The following is a 14,738-nucleotide window of genomic DNA, read 5'->3' as shown; positions in this document are numbered from 1 at the left end:
ATGTAGATAACGGATACATAAGAAAGCGATTGAAATTCGCAAACACCAGAATTTCAATCGTGAGGATGATTTTAAATTAGCTTAACTAGTAGGTATGTGGAATCCAGTGGTAGAATTATGCAAACCAAGACCTGGCCCCGATTCTCTAGTCTATCTCTAAACTAAATTTAGAGTATCTGCATCCTTTTCTTTTTACTAATGCTAAAAAAGGAACGGAACATGACTTTCACATTTAAAGACTCTAAATTTTAGTACACAATACAAATTCAAACGGTAGGTTCGCGAGTGCGTGCTAAAATCACGGGTTTTACCATCTAAAAATTAAATTTAGAAATGTCAAACTGCTTCTGTCCTTTTCATATTACAATAGTAAGAAGAGAGCGCGAATACTCTAAAATTAGGTTGTGCTTAGAATCGGTGCCAGTATCGTCTGACATCGAAAGTTAATAGTGACGCTGTGAGTATATTTTGCCGGACAGCTCGTGAAGTTGCAGCGAAAAGAACAAGAAAGAGGGTAGTTCGCTACTGCCCTTGACAGCTCGAACTTCGTGTCTCGCAGCACCGCAGTCCCGTCGTGACCACGACCCGTGCAACTGGGTTTGCGAAACAACGATTTCTCAATAAACGCAGGGATAAAAGAATATTCCTTGCAGCAGCCTTAAATATTACATCTCGGTATCTTTCCACAACAGAGATTCATAAAAGAAAAGCACCTTATATTTATGAGCGGTCTCAACTGTAAGCAGCTCTCGCGAGATTAATGGCACCTATACCTACTTAGTCGGTAATTTGTTGCGCCTGGCCCTTCAAGATATGCGAGACTTTTATTAGGAAAAGTAGTAAGTAATGGTTAGTTCTAAAAAAGCTGTGATAGCCTAGTGGTTAGGACGTCCGCCTTCTAATCGGAAGTCGGGGGTTCGATCCCGAGCACGCACCTCTAACTTTTCGGAGTTATATGCGTTTTAAGTAATTAAATATCACTTTCTTTAACAGTGTTCTACATAATGTTCTCAAAGGTGTGTGCAATCCGCACATGGCGAGCGTGGTAGACTATGACCAAAATCCTTCCCACTCTGAGAGGAGACCCGTGCTCTGTAGTAAGCCGGCGATGGGTTGATCATCATGATGAATGGTTAGTTCTTTACCGTGACTTCATCCGTGTATAGTCCGCTGAATGCGTAAGAGGCGCATTACACGCGGCCCATATCACCTTGTGAGCGCGAACTGACAATGAAATCGAGTAAAAAAACCTTATACCAGAAGGTCTCAAGCGCCGGGAAAATCGCGTCGCTTACGCGTTTCTCCGAGCAGCAAACTAAAAAAAGCTTGAATGTCTTGTTAAATATCTTACCTATCATCTATGAGTATTTTGACGACCTTTCAGACGCAGTCTAGGACACTCTTGTACCGGTCTTGTGCCTCTGAATCCAGCGGATCCCTCCGACTTGTTTGAAGTCCTATCTACTTAGTAGAACATAGCGCTTTCTGATGCGAGGTCGCCATTTCAGCACCTTGGGACACCAGTGGAGCTATTTTGGTTATTCTGTATCTTCTACGGATATCATATTTCTGATTTGAAACTTAGAGAAACTCCTTGTAGTAACTTTTTTTTTTATTCAGATACAAGTTAGCCCTTGACTGCAATCCCACCTGATAGTAAGTGACGATGCAGTCTAAGGTGGGAGCGGGCTAACCTGGAAGGAGTATGGCAGTTTTTATTAAACCCATACACATTTGGTTTCTACACGGCATCTTACCGGAACGCTAAATCGCTTGGCGGCACGGCTTTGCCGGTAGGGTGGTAACTAGCCACGGCCGAGGCCTCCCACCAGACCAAAATCTCAGACAGACTCAGGCACTAAAATGTTACTTAGCCCGATCATTCTGTTGAATAAGATAAGCGCAAGTAGTAGGTACGTAGAATACATATAAACGGCGGTGTATTCGCCCCATCTTAAGCGCCATTTCGCTCTGGGATAACCGACATCCGGCGCGGATAGAGCGAGCGCCTCAGTATCGCCTATCGACGGCTCACTCAGCAAACATGCGACAGATCGCAGCTTATCTATCTCTTATGTGTTTAGACTTTAGAGTACTGAAAGGTTTTGTGATGTTAACACCGACAACTTTCATATCAACTACTAGCTGACCCGCCCGGGTTTGTGGAATTTTTGCAATTAGGCGAGAAGGAGGAATTTTCAAAATCCTGAAACATACTTTTTCATTTTGCCAATTACCATATTTCATGTATATGACGGAGTTTTATTTAAACATCATTAGGTAAAGGTGAAATTTTCAGAAAGAATAAATACCAATTTTCGAGGATATAACTCGAAAAATCAGTTTAAAAGACCCTTGCTCTAGTGAGGCGGCGATGATCGTTCATCTTCATGATGATGATGAAGTCGGGGCGAGCCGCTAGTTCATAGCAAATAGCTATTAAACGAAAATGTAAAGAAAAACTGTTCAATGTTCATCGAAATGTATCTGTGTAGCGATAGACGAAATCGATTGAAACCATCGCATCGCAGGAAGAGTTCGCAAAGGAAAATTGGAAACTTTTCAAAGAAAATTCCACTTAAAAAGCTCTGGGATGTAACATTTTTTAGTTAAAATCTAGCTACATTAACTAGATGAGTAACTTCGGGATTTATATCCGAGTCTTTGGCACACGCTTGAATTCACATAGTTGGTACTAACTTTATATATAAGAGTGGCTACGTTTACGATATCTCGATGTGATATACCTAAAGTTTTGTAGTTCACTTATTTGGCAATACTTTTTACATAAAACACGACTAAGATATAGTTGCAACTTTGCAAGGCTTAAATCTATCGTGTACCTACTAGGTTATTTGACTTTATTTAAGACTTTCTATGCTGCCGTCTATGGTGGGGGTTGAATTTCAAAAAAACCTGAAACACCGTGTATTTCTTCATTTATAATCGAAAACCCAAATACCAATTTTCATGCAAATAACTTTAACAATTAAGGATTTCATACAAACTTTCATCCCCTATTTAACCCCCTTGGTTGTAGAATTTTCAAAAATCGTGAAATACTTATTTTATTTATTTATCCGAAAGCTTAAAAGGCATCATTTAGATACGAAGCCATAAAAAAAATTCATATTAAGTAAATCAAACAATAATAAAAATAAGCCAATATAAAACTCGCCGGTAAGGTCGGGCATATTAATCCAAAGCCAAATTTGGGCAGGGCCTCCTTTTTTCTTTGATCCCTTGGAGAGGGACAGAATTTGCAATATTTCAAATTGAAGGTCGATAAACCTATTATATTGTTGAATTAGGTACTCACTAAACGGTAAGCGATAAAAGGCTGTGATAGCCTAGTGGTTAAGACGTCCGCCTCCTAATCGGAGGTCGGGGTTCGATCCCGGGTACGCACGTCTAACTTTTCCGAGTTATGTACGTTTTAAGTAATTAAATATTTCTGACCCGGCTATACTCACGTGTTTAGTCGACGTTAGCCCGACTAGTTTCGAACCCGTCCGAGGATAGTCGGGCTAACGTCGCCGTCGACTAAACACGTGAGTATAGCCGGGTGAGAGATATTATATATAATGGAAATCACTCACGATAGTTTAAACACTAAAATAATTAAATATCACTTGCTTTAATGGTAAAGGAAAAGTTCGTCAAGAAACCTGCATGCCTGAGAGTTCTCCATAACGTTCTAAAAGGTGTGTGAAGCCTGCCAATCCGCACATGACCAGCATCACAGCCAGCGTGGTGGATTATGACCTAAACCTTTCTCATTCTAAGGCGCTCCGCCCACATCAGACTTTTTCAACGAGACGAAGTCGCGGCCAAAAGTTAGTATACAGTACGCGGCAGAAAATATTGTACATCGACCTTAAGAAAGAGATAGCGGTTTTGTAGAGCGTTGTCTCTGTCGTTGAGACTGACAAAACGTTACATAGGTATGAGTGACAGGGACAACACTCTACAATGCCGAAATCTCATTCTAAAAGTCGATGTACAATATTTCTTGCCGGCTACTGTATCTACATCAGTACCCATATTATAAATGTGAAAGTGTGTTTGTTTGTTGGTTTGTCCTTCAATCACGTCGCAACGGAGCAATGGACCGACGTGATTTTTTGCACGGGTATAGTTAAAGACCAGGGAGAGTGACATATGTTACCTTTATGAGAGAGATGTTGTCTTTATGAGAATAAACGTCTTTAAACCTAAACCTATGTTACTTTTAATCCCGACATATGTTACTATAATTTTTTATTTAATAAAAAATTAAAGAGTTCCCACGGGATTTTTGAAAAATCTAAATCCACGCGTACGAAGACGCGGGCATCAGCTAGTAATATATAACGTGAAATGTGAATGGTGAAATAAGGATATATATTTAAGTAGCCGTCCTCGGGAGTGTCGAAATAAATTTCCATAAGGTGAATATATGTGAGGGTATGTAGAAAAAATTCCTTCCATTTCTTTTGTTTATTCAGTTGCTACGACGCGATGCTAATGTTGTCGAAATATTGTGGGGTCTTTTAGCAGCCATTTTATATTGTGATGCGGGGTCGTGTCATGACGGAGTGTCTCTAACCCCGAGCGTTTATGTAGAGGTATGGAAATAAGGATATGGAAATTATTTTCCTTAGAGCGGTTACGCACTGCATCCGATCTGAGTCCGTGAAAATACATTAGTTTTGTATGGTAGCTTATGACATTATGTCGTAGATAATTGCTGGTATCCTCACGGATGACGGAAGTGCAGTGCGTTATCATAAAAACGCAAACAGATACTCTAAAATCGTCGTCATCATCATGATCAACCCATCGCCGGCTCACTACAGAGCACGGGTTCCCTCTCAGAGTGAGAAGGGTTTTGGCCATAGTCTACCACGCTGGCCAAGTGCGGATTGGCAGACTTCACACACCTTTGAGAACATTATGGAGAACTCTTCGGCATGCAGGTTTCCTCACGATGTTTTCCTTCACCGTTAAAGCAAGTGATATTTAATTACTTAAAACGCACATAACTCCGAAAAGTTAGTGGTGCGTGCCCGGGATCGAACCCCCCGACCTCCGATAAGAAGGCTGACGTCCTAACCAATAGGCTATCACAGCTTCAAAAAAAACGCAAACAGATGCTCTAAAATTTAGTTTAGGTAAATGCATCCGAATCAGCGTCTTTTGTCGAAATTCGAAATATTTGTATTTTTCGCAGCCATTTTATATCATACCGTAAGTTCGCGTCACGACAGATTGTCGCGAACGTTTATGTAGCGGAAACTGGATATAAGGATATGGAAATACCTACTCTCTCCCTCGACGATATTTTATTGTATTGCGAGTGAAAATAGGGCAAGCTTTCAGAGACAGATCTCTATTTTACCTCCTTAGGGGTCGAATTTTCAAAAATCCTTTCTTAGCGGTTGCCTATGTCATGATAGCTAACTGCATGCCAAATTTCAGCCCGACCCGTCCAGTAGTTTGAGCTGTGCGTTGATAGATCAGTCAGTCAGTCAGTCAGTTTCTCCTTTTAAATATACTATCTATATAGATTGTACTTATACCAAAAGCAAAACAATAGAACATCATGTGATGAAAGATCATAGTTACATTACATTATCTATATTATAAATGGGAAAAAGTGTTCGTTTGTTGGTTTATGAATTTGTCCTTCAATCGCGCCGCAATGTAGCAACGCGAACGGGTCGACATGATTTTTTGCATGGATATAGTAAAAGACTAGGAGATTGAGATTAACCGGGTGTGGTGGCCTCTTTAGGGAAGGCCTATGTCCAACAGTGGACGTCCACAGGCTGATGATGATGATACCTTGGTCTCTTTTCAAGCAAGCACGAAATTTAAAAAATTCTAAACAACTGATCAAAAAGTAAAATATATAACACTGCTACAGCTAATAAATGGTAAATAAAGGAAATAGCTCTCAAGAGCGAAACACACACTAAACAAAACAAACAACAGTGAGCAACTAAATAAACAATAAATAAAAGAAATCTAACAGCACATAGTCCAGCAAAATCTAAGAGCTAAGGCTTTCCTAAGACTCTTGTTCGAAATGATTCTAACAATATAGAGACAGAAAGGTAAAGCCTTTCACACACCGACGACTTCTCTGATTTCATGATAACATCGTACGGTCATCATTCATCACCGCTCATTTCTCCAAAAGTTTTTTTTCCACTGGGACACTCTTGTATAATCACTTGCCCAAATATATAATTGAGACGCGAGAACTTCCTTTATTTAAGATAAAATTAAAAAACTATTGTTAGAAAAGACATATTACTCGATTAATGATTACCTTGTAGAGCAATTTTAGTTTTATTTTTTGACATTTGTAACATTATCATTTAAATTTGTATTTTTTGTGACTAAGTATTTAATGTGACTAATTTTATCAAAACTATGTACACGTTGTTAGGTATATATATATATATATATAATTATTTATGATAAGTATAATTATTGTATATAAGTTGATTTGGGTATTTATTATAAGATATTTATGTAGTTTATTAGATTCTAGTACCGTAGACCTATTCCACTTCTTGATACGCCTTACTCACAACCTTGAATGGGAAGCTGGAAGAAATCTCTGTTTAGAGATAAGCATTTCCGATGTAACTTAATTTATTATTACTTTGTAACTACAATTTTTGGTACATGAATAATAAAAATAAATAAATAAATAAATATATCATAAGTCTTAACATATTGCATGCTAATAGGCAGAATTTGGCTGTACCTTTTTGTTTTGTAATATCTGCACTGTTTACCCATATTCGCAATAAAGAAATTTGAATTTGAATTTGAATTTGAACGGTTATGTATACAAGAGTTAATAAAGTTCAATAACAATACTTTTTGGTGCCGGTGCCAATTAGCTTATTAGCTGCGCGAGTCGTCTAGATTTCACAAAAATATGAGACTCCACCGGCCTTCATTGGCACCGACCCCAAAAAATATTATTAAGGAACTATATTAACTCTTGTATATACATAATATATTCGGTAAAATTAAATTATTTTTAATTTTTAGTGTTTGTAGTTAGGTATTGAAGTCGGTTTTTATTTTATTTTGTAAAATAAAATTATTTCACAATTTTTAGTGGCCCCATGGCATTAAAATATGCTATGCCTAGTTAAGAATCTACTGTTTACTAAGCTAAGCTATTAGACTGATCGCGAGCAGTTTACTCCTATCCGTTGAGGAGTTCCATTATCTATCTTCGAAGATGTTCATCAGATATTCACCAAATTTATATGGGACCACCTTTGAAGTATACCCTTTCAAACAAAAAACATTTTCAAAATCGGTTTCAAGAAAAAAAAAAAAAACCGACGAATTGAGAACCTCCACCTTTTTTGAAGTCGGTTAAAAATAATATAATCTGTTGAAGCTTTATAATGTTGTGAACATTTATTTGACTGTTGTTTTCACTCGGTGTGTTTCAATCCTAACAACACAATTGTGTCCAAATTGAAAGCCCGGTATTGCTTTCAATTGACGAAGCTATAACACACGCTATAACTTACAAGATGGACACAATAGAAATAAACAATTTCTCTTTGTATTATATATATGTATATATATCAATATCGTATGTGCATGTATTTCGCGAGGCTTTTCTTCCTTTGTTATCCATATCCATACTCAAAGAGCTGAAAACAAGTCAAAGGCTTTCCGCTGAAACAGTTCGAATCTGTATGGTGCAACATGCAGCATGCGAAATGCACCGCCCGCCCTCCCACTGCTAAACAAGCACGAAAAAGCAGCCACCAGGCAAGCAATACACACCACCAACACGCAGCACCACACGAATCCCAAAACACAATCGACGCACGTTTCGCCCCGACACCGGAGCAATCTCAGGAGATGTAGACCTTACAATGCACAATTGCAAAAAGTGACTTTTTGAAATTGTGCATTGTAAGGATGTTTCTACAAGGCATCGTACTGGAACGCTAAGCCGCTTGGCGGCACAGCTTTACCGGCAGAGTGGTAACTATCCACTGTCGAAGCCTCCCACCAAACCAAACCAGAAATTAAGAAATTATAAAGTGCGTGAAGTCTGTGCTCTAGTGAGCCGGCGATCGGTTTATATATAAACGTTTTAGTTTATAGCAATAGCAGGAAGATTATTTCCGTTTGTCAAGCCACCTTGTCACCCTACTGCGACGTTAAGTACCGGGTTGACAAATTGCTGAATCAGTCAAGCGTGAGCATGTGTGCTTATTGAACCTTTTTAGAGTTCCGTGGTAAAATTAGGAACACTTATAATTTGCCAGCGCCATTTTGCCAAAGCCAAAAGGAAAAGCGGACTGATTGACTGATCTATTAACGCACAGCTCAAACGGACAGTACCCGTAGTACAAGATTTTACGTCTCACCAAACCAAACCAAATACGAGAGTCGAAATACTTCCGCGTTACAGTAAACTGGATCTTAATTGCCTTGTTTTAAAGCTCAAGTTTGTCTACACTTCTACAGCCAGCGCTCCAAGCGGAAACATTGCGAAATTAAAATTAGTGGCATTGAATATTTGACTTCAATTCAAGGCTGTTTAGGTCCATTTTACTGTAACGCGGAAGTATTTCGACTCTCGAATTTGGTTTCGTTTGGTGAGACGTAAAATCTTGTACTACGGGTACAGGACGGATCGGGCTGAAATTTGGCATGTAGATAGCTATTATGACGTAGACATCCGCTAAGGATTTTTGAAAATTCAACCCAAAAGGGAGTAAAATAGGGGTTCGAAATTTGTGTAGTCCACACTCCACACGGACGAAGCATACGAGCATAAGCCAGTCTAATAAACCATAGGTTCATAAACATCAAAAAAATGTTCGAAATTACAAAGTACAGTATAAGTGGGAAAAGAGCACAAAAAGTAGCCAAACATAAATAACAATATGCCCGAAAGTTCATAAAAGAAAGTATAACAAGAAAACAAAGTGGCTAGTCATGTAATGTAACTTATGTGAACAAAAGCACGAAAGTTGCTAACAAGTTGGTATAGTACAGTTCTTACTCATAACAATATACGTATGACAAATCTAAATATATAAAAGGAAAAGGTGACTGACTGACTGACTGACTGATCTATCAACGCACAGCTCAAACTACTGGACGGATCGGGCTGAAATTTGGCATGCAGATAGCTATTATGACGTAGGCGTCCGCTAAGAAAGGGTTTTTGAAAATTCAACTCCTAAGGGGGTGAAAAAGGGGTTCGAAATTAGTGTAGTCCACGCGGACGAAGTCGCGAGCATAAGCTAGTCGCAATATAAACAACATGCCTCACGCAAAATGTAGGTATTGAGTCGCGTCATTTTGACGATGTTTTAACGTCGACCAACGAATGTGACCAAAGACAATTTTTTTTTTTTAATTTATTTATAATCAAGTAGTATACAAGATATGTACATTTTTTGACTCTCGCCAAACTGGTGAACAAGAAAGTATATAATCATAATTAAGTAACAGAGCCTCAATAACTCAACGGTTAAAGGAGCGCACTGAAATCGGAAAGGTCGCCGGTTCAAACCCCACCCGTTGCATTATTGTCGTACCTACTCCTAGCACAAGCTTAACGCTTAGTTGGAAAGTAAAGGGGAATATAGTCATCATGCTTGGCAAATCTTCTTTAAACAAATCTAATCATTATTAGATCCCGTTATCACAGTTCACAACAGTTAGGGAACTTCTAACAAAACGTCGAGGCTTCGACTTCACTAGCAGACGTCAGATGTTAGTTGAAGTATGTTGACGAAGAAGAAAAATTTTTAGAGCCTCAATAGCTCAACCGGTATAGGAGTGGACTGAAAACCGAAAGGTCGACGGTTCAAATCCCGTCAAAAAAAAAAAAAAAAAAAAAAAAAAAAAAAATAAAAAAAAAAAAAAAAAAAAAAAAAAAAAAAAAAAAAAAAAAAAAAAAAAAAAAAAAAATAGGACCTATTTTTCTTTGATTTCACGTCACCATAGCCTAATATTTGACATATCGTCGATTCGGGATCAAACCGACATACAGTTCCCTCACTCTAGTTCACTACGACGTTATCTTGTCGGAATAGGGTATTTTACCCTTCTTTGAAAAGTGTCTCAATTTGATCCTTAAGTGATACCTAATAAATTACCAAAAAATTGGAAAAATTTTACTTTGAAAAGTGTCTTAATTTGATCCTTAAGTGATAATAAATTACCAAAAATTTGGATTTTTTTTATTCGATCGATAAGTGCAATAAAAATGCAATTTTGCATTTTGAAAACGCTGCCCGCCATCATTTGGTTCATGGGTTGTCCGGATCGGGCTGAAATTCGGTATGCAGATAGCTATTATGACGGAGGCATTAGATAAGAAAGGATTTGTGAAAATTCAACCCATAAGGGGGTAAATTAGGAGTTTGAAATTTGTGTGGTCCACGCGGACGAAGTCGCGAGCATAAGCTAGAAAAACATATTATCAAGTAAAGAAAGTATTTCAGCCGCTTTTATGTATGCTAAACTAACATATAAGTATAATAATAATATGTTCATAGCGAGAAAATATGTCACAAAAGCTCATAAAAGAACAAAAACAAAAAAGTTGTTCAAGTAGGCGTAATACAAATCACAATATATAACAAGGCTCACGCAAAACGTGGTAGTCTCAACTATCAACTCGAATCAAGTTATATGTACGCGACAGGTCGAAATGGCAATCGGGGAGGGAAGCCCGGCACACCCGCACAGCCCTCGCGCTAACCCGGTGCGGTCGAGCGCGGGTGACGTGCGGGCGTGCGTGGAATCCCCTCGCCTCATACCCCGATTGCCACCTCAACCTGTCGCGGACTATACCTTTCGAGGACGTTTTAACTCTCCCTCGCGCAACAAGTGGCATATTAGTGCCACTTACATCCAAGACAAACATTTCGTATGATTTAGTACAGATGGTACAGTACCCGGCACTACGTCGACCTTTAGAAGAAGATAGCAGATTTGTAGAGCATTGTCTCTGTCGTTGAGACCGACATATAAACATACTAGAAGTGAATTTAAATATGAATCACGATACACATAATTTATAATAACCTTACTGCAATATTAACTTGATTAGGGCACAATTTCTATTGTAACCACTCAATCAAAATGACGTTCTAAACACAATAGCGTTTAATAGGTCGAGTCTACGTCTGAACGAGACTGCATTAAGAATTATCAAACACCCGTATTTATACCAATCGATTCCAGATGGTTGCCCCACAAGTCATAACAGATCACGTGACTTCCATTCCAAAAGGCGCCAAATACAAAAATGCGATAACAGACAAAACGTCATAGAGGTATCAGTGACAGAGACAAACGCAATACAAGCCGAAATGTCATTCTAAAGACCGATGTAATTTATTTTCTGCACATCATTTTATTACTACAGTCCAAGACCCTATTGAGTGGGATTTCGTATCCCCAATCTGTCGAGATTTATTCCAGAACATTCCGCCAACATCAGCCGACGCTTGTAAAAGAAACACGTAAAAAGGGATCCGAATGTGTAATGACGCGGATCGGCTACGGAACTTGGCATTCGTTCAAGCAACAGGTCTTCGATTGTTTTTTTTTAGGGTTCCGTACCTCAAAAAGAAAAACGGAACCCTTATAGGATCACTTTTTTGTCTGTCTGTCAAGAAACCTACAGGGTACTTCTCGTTGACATAGAATCATGAGGCAGGTAGGTAGGTCTTATAGCAAATATTCGGGGGAAAATCTGAAAACCGTGAATTTAGGGTTAGATCACACAAAACAAATTAAATTGTGGTCATGAACTACTAATTAGTATTTTCAATTTTCGAAGTAAGATAACTATATCAAGTGGGGTATCATATGAAAGGTCTTCGCTCGTGCATTCTAAAACAGATTTTTATTTATTTTTATGCATCATAGTTTTTGAATTATCGTGCAAAATGTCGAAAAAATACGAAAGGTGCCGACTCGAGGCACCTTTTGAGCTCTTATGATGAGTCAGATTCTATCATGGTTCGTAAGCACAGAGAATTCAACCTCAAGAGTACGCATACATGTCTCCTGTCACTCATACATATATGACGTCGCGTCTCGGTCTCAACGACAGAGACAATGCTCTACAAATACGCTATCTCCTTCTAAAGGCCGATGTACATTATTTTCTGCCGCGTATTGTACAACAGAGTACTCGTTCAAAATAATAATAAAAATTGCAATGCTTTAAGTATTCAAGCATTCACATGTCTCTGTCACTCATACCTATATGATGTCAGTCTCAACAACAGAGACAATGCTCTACAAATCCGCTATCTCCTTCTAAAGGCCGATGTACATTATTTTCGGCCGCGTACTGTACAACAGGGTACTCCTTTAAAATAAAAGAAATTACAATGCTTAAAATCATAACTCGGGTGAGATCTATAGAGCGCACTCCGACTTTGCTTAGACTTAAGTCAGAGTTAAAACGAGACAGAGCTATATTTCTCACATAGATCTGTCTCGTTTTAAATCAATCTTAAGTCTGAGCAAAGACAAAGTGCGCTCTATAGATCTCAGCTTTAGTGGAATGTAGGCCACACGGGAAAGCTAAACTTTTCTCGCATCATCGAAGCAGTATCAAGAAATGTGCAGAAACATCTAAAGTGTTATTATCAGATTAGGTTTGTGCACTCTCCTCGTCACTTCGCAAACTCTGAGCAAACTCTCGCGAGTATTGCTTCGAATTAGATTCGACTTTGATAGTTTCTGTAGTAAAGTTACTGTTTCCAGAAGTTCTATCTTGTTCACTTTTTCTTGTTCTTTGATTGAAATTGTTTGCTACGGTGTTATAGTTAAAATATAAAATAAACATAAAAATTTATTTCATTATTTTAGGGTTCCGTACCTAAAGAATGTCAACGGGGCCCTATTACTGACTCTGCTGTCCGTCCGTCTCTCCGTCTGTCTGTCAGCGGCGGGCTGTATCTCGTGAATACAGGTAGAGTGATGAAATTTTCACAAAATTAGTACAATATTAAAATATATTGGTTGTTTGGTTTTTGACATTTATAATTGTTTTTATCAAAAATATAAAATGTATACTTATTACTCGTACCTACTAAGTACTAACTGTATTTTGTAATATTTTTTAATACTTAACTAGATGATTCTATGATGACTCTTTGATTTTCCGGGATAAAAAGTAGCCTTCCCCGGGATGCAAGCTATCTCTGTTCCAAATTGCGTCAAAATCGGTTGAACAGTTGGCCGTGAAAGTCTAGCAGACAGACAGACACACTATCGCATTTAGAATATTAGTATGGATACGGATAACTCGAAATCAACAGTAATAAATACAAGAAGAAGAATCACGGAGTAATACAGCGGAGTCTGTCCAACTTTGATCTCACAAACTTGGCCCGTCTCTCATTGCCAAAGCTCTTTAACTGTCGTCGATGTAATCCGACGGAGGACAACTTCGATCTGACTTTGATTTTCTACCATTCTACCCTCTTATTGTTTAAAGAGTGTTTATGTTGCCATTCTGGAAATATGGTTTTAAATGAAACTTTTCTTCTTTCGTTTCCTTTTAGTCGTAATTCGTTAGTAGTATGAGTTGAACAAATCTATACAGTTCTTGCAATTCACGAAGGCTAGTGAACTTTGCTTGTGGTTACGTGTCGTTTACGGTCATTGCGTAAGTGTGCGTGCATGTCGGACCAATCAGTCGTCAGCAAGCGCTCAAAAACACACACATTTAGTGTACCTTACTTATACCGATCCGACTTAAACATAAGCATGAGTCAGTGGCCTTCGTGAAATGCAAAAACTATACTTACTAATAAATAAAATTGAAGTGTCTATCTGTAATTTCGAAATAACATTCGATTTGATTCGAATGAGGTGTCAATGGATCCGTTATCATGGTCCGGGTGACATAGGCTACATTTTATACGAACAAAATCGATCTGACGGATGTTACATCCAAAAAAGTGCGGGTCTTTATTTTTTTCTTATTTCTTTTTTTTATTCAGATACAAGTTAGCCCTCGACTGCAATCTCACCTGGTGGTAAGTGACGATGCAGTCGAAGATGGAAACGGGCTAACCTGGAAGGGGTATGGCAGTTTTTAATAAACCCATGTCCCTTTTAGTTTCTACACGGCATCGTACCGGAACGCTAAATCGCTTGGCGGCACGGCTTTGCCGGTAGGGTGGTAACTAGCCACGGCCGAAGCCTCCCACCAGACCAGACCAGAAATTTAGAAATTATAAAATTCCAAATCCTTGCCAGGAATCGAACCCGGGACCTCCCACTAATAAGACCACAGCGCTTACCACTGCGCCAGGGAGGTCGTTAATTTTTGAAATAGTATCGAGTGGGCGTCTTGGCGGTGTCTTGCGGTACGATAGTATAGAAATGTGAAGAAGGAACGATGTCGAAAAGTTCTTTGGCACACTCTCCGCAATAATTACTAGTATTACTATACTCGGGGACCCTGAGACACAGGTTTATCAAACTTACTTCAGGGTTCCCGACACTAAACTGTAAACCGACATTGTTGTCATAAATAAATTTTCATTTTCAAATTTCAAATATGAGGGTACTCACCACAGTGATGGGGTACGCGGGGTTGATGATGGTGTAGAGCAGGATGTGGTTGGGGCGGGCGGGCGGCTCGCGCTTGCGCCGCGGCTCGCCCGACATATTGTAATTGTTTCCATTACTCTGTAACAACAGGAGAA

At 38.8% G+C, this 14,738-nt stretch overlaps 1 protein-coding gene across 21 annotated transcripts in view; it reads right to left on the bottom strand.

Annotated features, from left to right (window-relative positions):
* sm (heterogeneous nuclear ribonucleoprotein L) overlaps window positions 1-14,738 on the bottom strand; it is a 369,904-nt gene that overhangs the window by 250,753 nt on the left and 104,413 nt on the right. For all 21 annotated transcript variants that reach the window (XM_069507183.1, XM_069507198.1, XM_069507201.1 and 18 more), the window contains exon 2: window positions 14,605-14,721. In XM_069507183.1, the coding sequence (XP_069363284.1) occupies window positions 14,605-14,721 (117 nt within the window). The remainder of the gene's footprint in view (window positions 1-14,604; window positions 14,722-14,738) is intronic.

The sequence above is a fragment of the Maniola hyperantus genome, chromosome 25 (genome assembly GCF_902806685.2).
Source record: "Maniola hyperantus chromosome 25, iAphHyp1.2, whole genome shotgun sequence".
NCBI lineage: Eukaryota > Metazoa > Arthropoda > Insecta > Lepidoptera > Nymphalidae > Maniola > Maniola hyperantus.
This window is presented reverse-complemented; position numbering and strand designations above follow the sequence as displayed.